This window comes from Drosophila simulans, chromosome 3R (assembly GCF_016746395.2).
Source record: "Drosophila simulans strain w501 chromosome 3R, Prin_Dsim_3.1, whole genome shotgun sequence".
Taxonomy (NCBI): Eukaryota; Metazoa; Arthropoda; class Insecta; order Diptera; family Drosophilidae; genus Drosophila; species Drosophila simulans.
In genome coordinates, this window is record NC_052523.2 from 6249625 (window position 1) to 6262481 (window position 12857).

A 12857-nucleotide genomic window follows, 5' to 3' on the forward strand; every position below is an offset into this window, starting at 1 on the left:
CCATAAAAAGGAGTTAAAGTAATATACATTTGTCTTAAAAACTTGTTTCTATTAAATTCTATATCTATGTTCACAAATAAAATAATCTTTTGGTGATTTACATGATTAACTTAAAATTTGCAAAATATACACAAAAGATAACTTTAAATAAGATAAGAATGCCATGTTCCAGGGCTGGTATCATAATTATAATTGTTTTATGTATTAATTTTCAGTGGAGTTTTAAAGTTAATTCTTTGAATATTCCTTACCAATAGCTCATATCGATGGTTGCAAGTGCTGCCAGACTCTCGCAGTGAGTGTGCAGCAGTCTGGCAGCGCGATCAGCTGTTCCTATTGCCCAACTTGCGCAGTTCGTTTTGTTCAGTTCATTCGCCGATTTTGAAGAATACGGACGCTGACGCTGGTACCGCGTCGTTTTGCCAAAATAATTCGTAAAAAACATACGCAAAACGCTTAAAAAGTGTCAATTAACCAAACATTAGCTGTTGAGCAGTGCAAGTGCAAGGAAAACGATCATTGGAATAGCTGAAAACACACGAAAGTGCGAATTGCGGGCTTTTTTGTGGCTGTCACAGAATGTGTGGCACAAAGCGTAAAGCGCGCTAATTGAGCGTGCGAGCGCCTAAAACGCAGAGAAATGTAAATAAATAAACGTGTGACGCCGCGACAATTGTGAAAAGTGCACAAACACGCCGTTTGGCAAGTGAAAAGTGAGTGAAATCTGGTTAAATTTGATTGAATTGACCATTTCGCATTTGGCAAGAGGAACAGCTGTTGTTTGGCATCTCGCTCTGTCTGGTTGTTCTCTCTCTCATTTTGCCCTCTCTCTGTTTTTGTTGCTTCCCTTTGCTTCTGTTTTTTTTTACTGCAATGTTGCTAAATCGTTTGATTCTATTATTATAATTATACTCCTTGCCTTGACGTCACTGACTCGAAAAACCTGATCATTTGGATAGGCAATTAGCATGCTTTAAGTATAGTTTAGAGTACAGAGAAGTGAATTAAACGGCCATGTGTGCACAGCATGCCTGCCTTTTTGTTATTGTTGCCTGGCAACATGTTTCGCCACATCTGCCTTTTTTATCTTGTCTCTCTTTTTTAGTCCAATTTGCCAATAAGCATCTTTTCCATTTGTTTACAACAATTGTGATCGCTACAGAAGCACCGATCGCGAAGTAAAAAGCGCCTACATAAATATAAAGCACCAGTTATGTTTGGGCGTCACTCCAACTGCCGATCGGCGGTCATTTTAGTTGGCTGTTTGGGCATTTAAATACTCTACCTGAAAGCAATTTACTCGCATGTTCCCAATAACATCCAAACGCATTTTCCAATCGGATTTATCACATATAAACAAGAATATCGAAACCAGATAAGGCGACTTATGATAACAAACTAATTGATATCTGGGAAAGCCATACAACAAAGGCTGTTCATTCATTATATTTACCATAATATTGATAACTATTTTTATAACTGAACTACAATATGTTCTTGTGAATTATAAGTCACTAGCTAATTTAAATATATGTATAATATGTTATTGTTTAAGTAATTGTATGTACATGTAGGGATGTATGTTTTTTACTTTATATGATAAACGTATTTATTATAGTTTTTATTGATGAAGGGTATACTATATGCATTGCTTTCGGCTCGTCTATTCACTTGTGTGTGCATATATCCCACTATTGCATCATTATTGGTTGATTTATGTATTTTACGCTATACACTTGCAGATCGCATTTGCTCGTGGAAATTTAATTTAAGATTTCCCACACAAATAAAGATAAATTTGTTATTGCACGAACGGAAATTTCACGCCCGTCTTGAATATTTACTAATAGATTTGCAATTAAAATAGCGTCAGATTAAACGATAAATCAACTTCCCGCCTGGTTATCAGTTTTTGACCCTAACAAAAAATAGAAAGTCCAATTATGTATTTATGTACGTTTTAATTGTGAACTTCTTATCAGTCTGACATAGATTTTAGTTCCTTAGAACTATTTTTGATTTTCCCCCGAAGAGCTTTCATCTACTAAGTAAGTGGCTAGATAAGGGCTAGACAATTTGACAGACCGCCTTATCGGCATGGTCAAGTGGTAGCAAATCGAAAACGGTGTTGCCTTGTAGTGCTCCCAAAACTAATAGGTTTCTAACCGTTTTTCACTCTTACCCTATTTGCAGGCACTGAAAGCCGAGAGACAAGGAAAACCCATTTCCGCGCCAAGTGCAATGGGCGAAGGTGTTCCCATTTTCAGAGTTCTTATCGGGCAGTGACTGAAGTATGATTGAGTTGGCCTCGCCTCCGATTCGCGTCTGGTTCTCGCTGCGCTAGGCCGATACGGATACCCGCTTGGACTCCACTCGGGTGGACCCTTGTTGGACCTTTAGTGCGATTTTCGAGGGAGGCCAGGGAATGGAACATGCCCGGGGATATGCATAAGAACGTATCTGTTCAAGTCGATAGTGATTTTGCCTTATTGCTGCCCAGTGGTGTTTATGAAATCAAGAAAATGGAACCGCGCTCCAAAATCCGAACAATCATTGTGTTTTGCCTCTTCCTGGCCATCGCCGGCATCATCGGATTCGGATACTTTTGTCAAGATCAGGTAAGTTCCACATACCCTCATTAATTCCCATTGCGTATAATTTATAATATTCTGTCCCTTGGCGCCAATGCAAATTAGCACACCCATTGGCGAAATGCTGAATTTAATCATTTATATTTGTCGTATGTGTTTTTTTATTGGAATTACCATTCATACATTTTTGGATCGCACGAAACTTGTTTTGTTACGGCGCATCAATAAATTTATTAGCTCGGCGTTTGCTGTATATTCGTATAAAAATATGCGTTGGGGCTATAGACGGCTTTTTTAATATAGAACTCATCCTCGATGTTTATCCATTTTTGTGAGCTTTAATTAGACAAAACAAAATGTTTTGTTTACAGCCTTTCGGTTGGCGCCTTCAAAACTCGGAAATTGTTTACGCAAACGCATAGGTGCCAATGAAATTCGTTTAAAAATGGAAAATATGTAACAATATGAGGTTTTGATTCTCTGCTATTATTCATAAATCTTTGACACGCGCGCCCCGTATTGAAATTAGTCTAATCTGTAGCATAAAGTTTACAAACAACTATATGTTTCTGGTTGGTATATTTGGGTCACTACTCATAATATCGCCCATAAATCTTCGGCGTCGTTGATTGAAATTTGTCTAATCTGTTAGACTAATAAGGCTTTCCCCCGCGCATCTAATGAATGATTTAATGGCCGAGGTGTAAAGTGCATTTGTGGGCCATAAAACCCAAGTCGAGGCAAAACAGCACATAAAATTCTACCCTGGGGACATATAAACCCGCACCAGACGCTATTCCTTCAATTTTTGCCGCATCGCGATGTTCATATACGTACTTTGGATATATTTAACTATTAATCCAGCTCGTGGCAGTCACGTCTAAAATAAGCCACGATGAAAATATTTGAAGAAGGCCATAAATCGCCAATTGCAGGCGAAACAAAAATTCAATATATATGTATATATTCTATAATATATGTGGCTGTTGAAAAATGTTTCAATTTGGTTCTGGCAGTCTTTAATTAAACAAGGAACAAATTCGTTGATGCTCCAAGAACCGAAAAATAAGGCAAGTGGGCGTGACTTTTAGCAACAGTTCAATGTCAATTGGCTGTGTTTATGATACAGATATATGTATTAAAATGTTTATTCTATATATATTTTCGTGCTTTTCACTGTTTGCTTTCGGCGAGTCTGTCTGCAGTGAGCATTAAACTATTTTCCAAATTGAAATAGCTAGCCAAAATGACATTAATTGAGCGCAGCTGCCTCGCCCTCTGGTTTTCCCTGTTTTCCCTGTTTTCCGCACGCGATCTGGCCAGACATAGTGACGAGCAGGGCGTGGCCACGCCCCCTGCCGATGCGTGCGTTGGAAAATTCGCCGTCTTTAAAAATAGCTTAATTAGTTGTACGCGCCATAAACGAAAAACATGCTTAAATGTATGTACATATAGTGTTGTGAAAGGCAAAACATGAAAATTGGGCTCATGAGGTTGCGTGTCCAATAGAAAACAGACAGATTATTCTATTACTTCGGATGCGAGGGCGGCCCATTTCGGTGATTCTTTTAGATTTGTATCCTTAATGGGCCAAGTTGAATATAAATTACTCGGTCGCAATGGGAGTACTTTGTTCCCGGGAATACTTGAACTCTTGCTACTTGGCCTGATAAATTACAAGCTATTTTTAATTGTCCCTCTTTGCTGAACTTGAGTAGCAGTTACAGTCCTCTTTCAGACCATTAAGCCAGTAATGTTGCATTACTTGGGAGGAAAAAATGATTTAATAATATGACAGGCAGATAAAAATATAAATTGATACTGTTTGATAAACTGAATCGCATTTAAGTTGCTATTAAAATGAAATCAGAATTGATTGCATTGGTGGTTTTGTTCTCAAACAGATCGGTGTATAGTTGCATATTCCTTCATTAAATCTAAAAAAGGTTTAAAGGTAAAGGTAAAAAGGTTTTAATTTAATGGCAAAAAATGTAATTTAAGTACTTATTGAAACTTCTAAAAGAAACAATTATTGACTGGTTAAAAGCTATTTAAATAGTGACATTGCCTTGTTTCTGACACATTTTTAAATTCCAGCTTAAATTTATTTGCCAGTAAAAGTGTAAACTTTATTTGACAGTCATCTTCGCAGTGTTTGCGCCATTTCTAAAGTAGCCACAAATGTGTAAACACTATCTGCCAGTTGAACATAAACAAAATCTTACTCGGAATATTTAATGCTCTGCCTTGTTGAAATGCTGTATTTTTTTCTAATTTGGTTTTATTTATTTCAATTTATGCAAATTTTAAATCACTGAATATTTATTCAGTCTTGATAAAAAGCCATTAATTAAATGCCGCGTTCAAGTTGTTTGAGTATGTTTGAGTTTTAAATAAATTGCGGCTGGAGAATTTCGTGATTGCTGTGACGTCCGATCTGCAATTGTTTACGCACATTTGAAATAAGGTCCAAAGTTCAATTACAGGTGGTATGTTTTTGTTTATGCACTCCACTTGGAGTCTTTGGTTTATCTGATTGAATAAACAAAAGGCAATGTTTATTATTTCGGTACGCTTGCATATTCAGTTCTCATAATTGCTGCAGTGGTTGCCTGGATTTTGGTCCAATTCACAAAGCGCAGCTAATGAAATGAAAACTATTTATGACTTTTTCTGTTTTGTTTGGCCGAAATGTTTTCCGAAATTTATACCCGCACCTCAACCACAATGAAAATGTTTTGTTTTAGGTTTTTACGGCGCCTTTTCCGCATATATGTGTATAGGTTTTGTCCCCCTTTTTTTCTGGGGTTGGTTTATTTACCAAATTACAGGGGAATGAACAGCATATGAAATTCCTGTATTTATATCACTGTTTTTATGTCTCTATTAAAACTGCACAACACTTGTCGTTACCAGCTAGATCGTGCCAAACTTTGGCTTCGGCTTTCGGGCCATAAAAAGTTTACTCCGTGAATACATTTTGGTTTTTGCTTACGCGTTTTATTAGCAAAGATTTGTTTGTCCGCTCTCCCTTTATTTTATTGTCTTCGTTTTATGGCAGTGTTAATCAATTTAATTGAGTGTGGGATTTCTACGTTTTTATTGAGAATTTTTTGGTAGGCCACTTTATCAGATTTGTCACAAGATTATAAATCGCCGAGGGGCTTTAAATCTTTCTGGTGAAATGGAGGCCCTGCTGTGCCTTAAATGTCTCAATTACCTTTTAGCTCTTTGTGATCTCTGTGATCGTGTGCTTATGATTTAGTAGGTGATTTAATACCCAGTCTAAGCAATTTATTGTTTCAAACGGTGTGACATGGTGTGTGGGTTCTTCTCTTCTTGTAATCTTAAGACATTCCCCTTAATTGTTTTGGCTGCACGATCAAGATAAGTTTCAGAGCCGCCTTAACTATTTGAGGAACTTTGGCACAATCAATTAGCATTAATATGCCTGCCATGTGACGTCTTCATTACGCTTCACTCAAAGACCAGAAGCTACTGGAGAAAAGCAAAAAAAAGAGGCACAAAAACAGCCAAGACGAGGGCAAACAAAAACCGCACAGCACATAAAGTCCAGGCCAATTAAACTATCAGCCATCTGAAATATATGTGCGGCTGCTGTGGCAGGGGGCATAAAGAAATTCAAGCTCCGCACATGCCGCAAAAAATCAAGAGCCGCTCATAACTCAGACCGCACATGTCATAAAGCCGGTTGTCGATGGACAAATGCAGGGAGGGGGAGGCGTTAGGAAGTCAGGCGGCACTTTAATGTGGCATCTCTCCCTCGGACTGGGCCAAATGAATTTCCAGAGCCCAGATTCCCTAAAAAAAAATCCAGAGACAAAAGATCAGCTGGGCATTATTCACGCCTGTTTGAAGCTAATTCGTGCGCAAAAGATCAAAAAAGTGGTCAGCCTGCAAATCAGATGATGCTCAGATATCGAAGGATGCAGTGGCTGGAGGAGCATCGGAACCCCTGGACAAATTAGCCAGCCTCAGAGGGCCGAAATAAAACCCGTTGACTGGTTTTAGCTTTTCTTTGTGATAAAAGTTTTTTGATAGCCCAGCTTGCCGCGCCGTTCTCCCTTTTTTTTCTTCTCCTCTGTCAAAAAACAGGTTTGGTAGCTCGGCAGCTTTAAATTTGGTGTACGTGCTTTTGGGTAAGGTGCTTTTCAAAATGGTTTGGTTTTTGGGTACTTTTTGAGCACTTTACATAAATAATGAAGCAGCCATGAGCCAACATTAAAGAATACATTTAATAAAGCAATGCATAATCATTATTTAAGGTCAACAACATTCAAATTGAATATGTTTAAAGCTATATAGATATTTTGGAGAAATTTGTTTATGTAAATATTTAAATACGATACGAAATTAAATCTTAAATCTATAATATATTCACCTAAGCTAATGCTATACTACATATGTAGGTAAATAGGTAAAATTATTTAATATATTTTTTTTTAATCTCTATAAAGGGCATTCTGTAGGCACCATCTATTCACCATTTACTGAGTTTCTAAAGCGAGCTCCGATGTTTTGAATGCACTGTAAACTGATAGCCGTTTATGATCTTAAATGGCAATGCAGGTAGATAAAAGAGCCTCTATGTATGTTGTTTTTTTTAATACCCTAAAGCAGTTTATAAAAGCGTTAAACGTTTGCATCATAATCCTAATTATTTCAAACGAACAATTGTACATTTAGCATTTTCTAGCATTCCAATCGTGGTGTCGGAAATCAGAAATAATTCGAAATATGCGATGCCTTAAACTGCAAATTCAATTGTTTGAATGGAATCACTAATTTTTAGCCAAGTTCTGTTCGTCAGTGGTGGTAACAGATGTGCGCCGCGGGCATTTACAAATTTTCCATTCGTCTGTTTTTCCACTCGTGGCGTTTCGAAATCCATTTAGAATTATTCATTTATGTGCAAAATCATTGTGCCGCAGTAATTGGCAATTAGAAATTCAATTCAAACGTTATGTAAAATGCAATTAGCGTTTTGTAATACTAATTGCAATCATTTCGTCGTTGCAGCAGCACGTGCATTTAAGTCCTGGCTAATTGGATTATTTTGGGCTCAGCATTATGCACTGCAAACGATAGCGAGAATAGTGAGCCAAGTTGAATTATCATTTCCGTGCAGAAAATGGTGCACTGAAATGTATGTAATTTGAGCACTTGCACATTCAGATTCAGCTTCTGTGGCATAAAATATGCGGAAATGCCATGCCTTTTGTTATTTGAAAGTGTTTGAACTTTACCAGCACTATATTCCTTAGATAAATTCCATTCTTGTTATGATCATAGCATTAAGAGCTGTTTCACCTGCTCTTTTAATGCGAAAAACTCACTAATATTCATTTACTTAGCAGTAAACGGCATGCATAATTGAAAAATGTTGTGCAGATATTTTCTACATCTTTATTGGCCTCAATAAAGCATTAAAACTCACTTTTAACATTTTTATGCCCATTTGGCTTCTAACCAACAAATACAAACATACATAGCTTCTACTAGCGAAATAAAAAAGTGTGTGGCAGAAAAGAAAACGAGCAAATTTGTGTAATAAGCATCCAATTAAAACTTTTTCACACAATGCAACCCAAGCCAAGCAACTAAAAAGTCTACGGACTACGGACTAACAATGAATGCAGAGTGTCTAAAAGCGGGAAAGAGGGGCAACTTTCCTCTCGACTGTCGCCTATTTAACGAGCTGCAAAAATGTGAGTTGGCTGGAAAAGCCAGGCCAAACCGTTAGTATTTATTATACAAGGGGTGGAAGGGGGATAGGGGGGCTGGGTGGCAACGGTGCTGGTGGGTTCAAGATGGGTGAGCGGTGGGGCATAAAGGATTTCCGCTTGGTTGACTGAAATATGAGCAGATTTTCGACAATGCTATATTCTTCTAACTACATCTACACTCGTAGTTGCTGTGGAAAATAAGAATAGCCAACAATTCATTATGCTGCGTAAAATCCCTTATATTCCACTCTACAACACTGAACTCAATCATCGTCATCGCCGCAATAATGACAGTGATAATTACAATCATTCCAATTGTCTATCCTATCCTACACATGCATATATGTATGTACGTTCATATGTATATAGATCAAGTTGAGCGACAATGCGAGGGGCGTGTTTGGGTTTCGCAATTGCAAAATGTTTCGCTTTATGGGTTCTATCTGTGCTTCTGCCCTCGCTTTGCTTTTTTGTACAACTTCTTCGTTTCGTTCTTTATGTGGGGTGTTTGTGAGCTGTGATAAAAATAATCCATCGGCAGACGCTGCAAACAGAAGCCAAAGATGAGAAAAATCTGAAGTCTTTGCACACTCCAACTGTTATGACGGTTGCTTTCCCTCTAAACGCTTCTTGGTGAGGTATGATGGGTTCGATATCATTTCAAAAGCTTAAATTTTGGATGTGGAACATTGATAAAATAGGCTGAAATAAATATCAACAGACTGTGCAAATTCTTTTAACTAATATTAAGGTTACAACTGATTGTCATGAAACCTATATACTTCCCAAAAATGGAGTCCTACAGGGTATATACTTTTTTTTGGTAACAATACATCACTTGAACACTGTTTTGCACTTGGCTTAGACGCTGTGTTTCCCTCTCACACGACACCCCTCCAAAAGCACCCACTTCACCACATCCCTGACAAATTTTTCAGTTTACTCACGTATTAATTGCTCAAGTGGAAGCGACAAGAAAAGTGAAAAAAAATGGCAGCAGTAACGTAAGGAATTGCTATTGACCGAAACATGTTTTTGATGTTTCCCAGCACTTGAACTCAAGAAATACTTTATATATCCTTAATAGGGTTTTTTCGTGTTGATTTATGAAGGGTTTCTGTCGGTGATTAATTGGGTGTGGCTTTCGAGAGAGGGCATATCAAATTAGCTGAAATTAATGACAGTATTGAGTCTGAAGTGTTGGAGTAATTTAATTAGTTGTGGTGTGCGAGGGGAGGGGTCTTTAGATAAGAGGCTTAATTACTAGGTTTAGTTGAAGGATAGTTTTGCTGTTTTCTCGATAATATTTACGCCTAGTCATCGAGTATTCAAATTTCAATTTCCTTACTTCAAATGGTTTCCTTTTCGAAGCAAAAGCAACTTATGCCGCTTTAATCTTTAGGATTCGTTTTCATTGGAATATCTTCTCCTCATCCGCTTTGGATTTTCTTTTTGCACAAATCTATTTTCAGTCTGATAAATCAGATTAGCTTCTTCTTGGACCTCCCATACAGAATTGAGTGGGCTTCCATCACCACCACCCATCTCAAGTCAGCATTTCTTTTAACCCCATGCCCTCCCCTAAACTCACATTCTCAGTGTGCGAGAGTTGTTTGTGATATGTTTGATGGTACAGTGGAGCTTGTGCGGCGCGGACTGCCAACTCGATGATAATCCGTTTTGCTTCGTTAACTTGATTATGAAATTCTGTAGACGAATTAACATTGTAAGAAAACGGCTTTAAGTGCGTATCTTTTTTTTTTTTTTGAAGAAGTCCAACCCAGGAAGGCTCCTCTGTATATTTCTTTTACCGCATGGATACTTCTTGCAATTTCAATCAATGCAGACATCCGAGACATGAACTGCATATCAAACACGCACAGACTTCTAGACGTTTAGGTGTATGTCTGCGGATTTGTATATTTAAATCGGAGGCACTCCGTGAATGCCGATTGCATACTACTGGCCACTGAAAGTGCCTCACGGAAGTCGTAAATCGTCTCGAGAAATCGAGCTGACCGAGGACGACTAACTTCGAGGGAGCGGTGCAAAATGTCAATAGTGCGATGCTAGGGGCTATTTATATGGAAATATCAAACGATTCCCCAGATAGATACCACGGCGCAAGTGTATTTATAGTCCCAAATCCATTAATGGATCCCGAGAAACTCCCGCTCCCGCATCTGACTACGACTATCTGTTATGGTTCAATCGCATTTGCCACTCAGCGTTTCATCTTGACCGACAGGCCATCAACAGCTGCCGCACGCCAGTGCTTCAAACAATTCATCATCGCAACTTCAGAAAGTGCAGCCAACTTTCAACGCCCCATAACGAATGGGCCAATGGACCACTTTAGACAGCTCCCATAGATGCCACACATTCAACGGACGACTTTCCAGAATTGTTACAAAAATGTGTTTGCCTATTTAGCATATAGCATGTAGCATAAGCCGCTCAAGTGGCCGACAGGCAGTACGAAAACAAAGGGAATTCAGTTTGAACTCATCGAATCCACTAAGATTCAATTCCAAATGCAGCAAGTTGAATTTCGGCTTCCACTCCTTTGCCTGTTGGGTTTTTCTTTCTCCTTCTCCTTCAACGAAGTGATGTTTGTGTTAAAGTAATACCCTAGCTTGTTTGTGATTATGTTGAACATATGTTGACAAAATCGGAGGCAGGGGCACCAAACCGACCCAAAACCGAACATGGACCGCACATGAGAACACAGAAATGCAATTGAGACCAAACGGAAGCAGCTTCTGTCTTTTCGTTTCGTTTCGCTTATTCTCTGTTCTCGTATTTTCCCAACTGAAGAATACATTATAGTTATGCGTATATCTTTTTCTATGGCCATGCAGTTTTGGGGCAATGGGAACTGGGGTACTGTTGTTTACTCACATTCATTTATGGCTAAATAATTTCTTAGCCTTCTCGTTGAACTTTGTCTACAACGAATAAAGACAGTTTGTGTCATGGATTTTCGACTTTTAAAATCTGCTTATCAGTCTCAACTAACATTTCTTTCAATTATATAAACTGATGCGTCCAGACACAAAAAACAAGTTGCTCTTAATCTGCCACAAACAATTCCGTGTATTGGTGCCAAAAACTTTGCCCATTCAGCAAAGTCGATTCGCCTCTTTCGTTTTATTTAAACGGGCACATAAATTAGAAAAAATTGCTTTTTCAGCATGGGCAACAAAAGTTCTATGGCGACTTCTACTCATATTATGGCCTCATTGTATCTCATGCAAATTGTCACATGAATATGAATGCGATTCCGTTGTGTTTGTTGCTGCACTTTTAAAATGCGTACTGGGGTTACTGGAACTGGAAATGGAGATGGAAATGGAAATGAAAGTGGGATGGAATGGGTTGGCATGGGCTCCCAGGGGTCGGGGAAACCGAGGAGGCGGGGAGCTGGACAAATGGGCGGCCAACGAGGCGTTGCGGCCCCGCAGGAGACATGCAAAATATGTAAAACACATACAACACCAAGCGAGAGGAAAGTTTAAAAAAGATCTACTGATGCAGATACCCTATAGGAAGATCATCACACTTGGAATAATATTTATGGAAGGATTCTGTTGACAGTTATGATATTCTGTCGGATCATTTCTAGATAAGAGATGTGGTTTTTATGCCTTAATACATGAGTGAATCGGTAGATTTATGAATATTGTAAATGTTTTTCCCCTGATAAGATACTTAATAATACAAAATAAACAAATTGCAATGCCTTGGATAATGCCGTGCGATAAAATGGCAAATTATTTTCTTATATGTATGTCTAGGGAACTTCCAAGTCCGTAAGTATCCCCTTGATAGGGTATTTCAATGAGGGGCAGAAGAATTAAATCGCCTCTATGCGTCACGCGGCATTTGAGGCAGTTTAGTGGAACGAAGAGTGAAGCTGACTCCGTTGACTCCGACTACGACTGGCATTTGGCATTCGGTCGTTTGTCGTCACTTGAGAGCTAAACGAATGCGGGTTCAGAAAAAATAAAAAAAAATAGTACAAAAAAATATATATAAAAAGGCAACCAGAGGCAAAAAAGACGAATTAAAATTGGCATGGGTTGCCAATGAATTTAGCAATGTGGCAATGTCAATGCACTTTTGGTGGGCAACGAAAATAGACAACTCGAAGATGGTGTGGTGTTAACGGGTTTCAAGAGGATCACCATTTAAGTGGCGCTTTTTAAATGGAATAACAGCCGGACCATCGACTGGTTATCTATAGCAAAAGACATTAGAAATTCTCGACCCCACCGAAACTTCAATCGTTCTGACCCTTTTGGGGGAGAATTCATAACCAAGAAATTACGTATGCCATCGACATACAGATGTGTATGGTAAAATTAACAACTTTGATTCACAAAAAGAAAAGAAGACGCCACAGGTTAATATGCTTTGAAAATTTCGGTGGAATTGAAAACAGCATTTAGAGATTTCAGTCACGCCCCGATTTCCTGTCCTCAGAACAGGGACAACAAACAACCAGCCTAATATCTAT

General features: G+C 38.5%; 1 protein-coding gene across 1 annotated transcript in view; it reads left to right on the forward strand.

The window, feature by feature from the left end:
• Window positions 1-342: 342 nt before the first annotated feature.
• LOC6727390 (heparan-sulfate 6-O-sulfotransferase 3-B) overlaps window positions 343-12857 on the forward strand; it is a 78681-nt gene continuing 66166 nt past the window's right edge. Inside the window, exons 1-2 of the mRNA XM_016176381.3 lie at window positions 343-713; window positions 2194-2618. Coding sequence (XP_016033926.1) covers window positions 2433-2618 — 186 coding nt within the window. The 5' untranslated portion in view covers window positions 343-713; window positions 2194-2432. The remainder of the gene's footprint in view (window positions 714-2193; window positions 2619-12857) is intronic.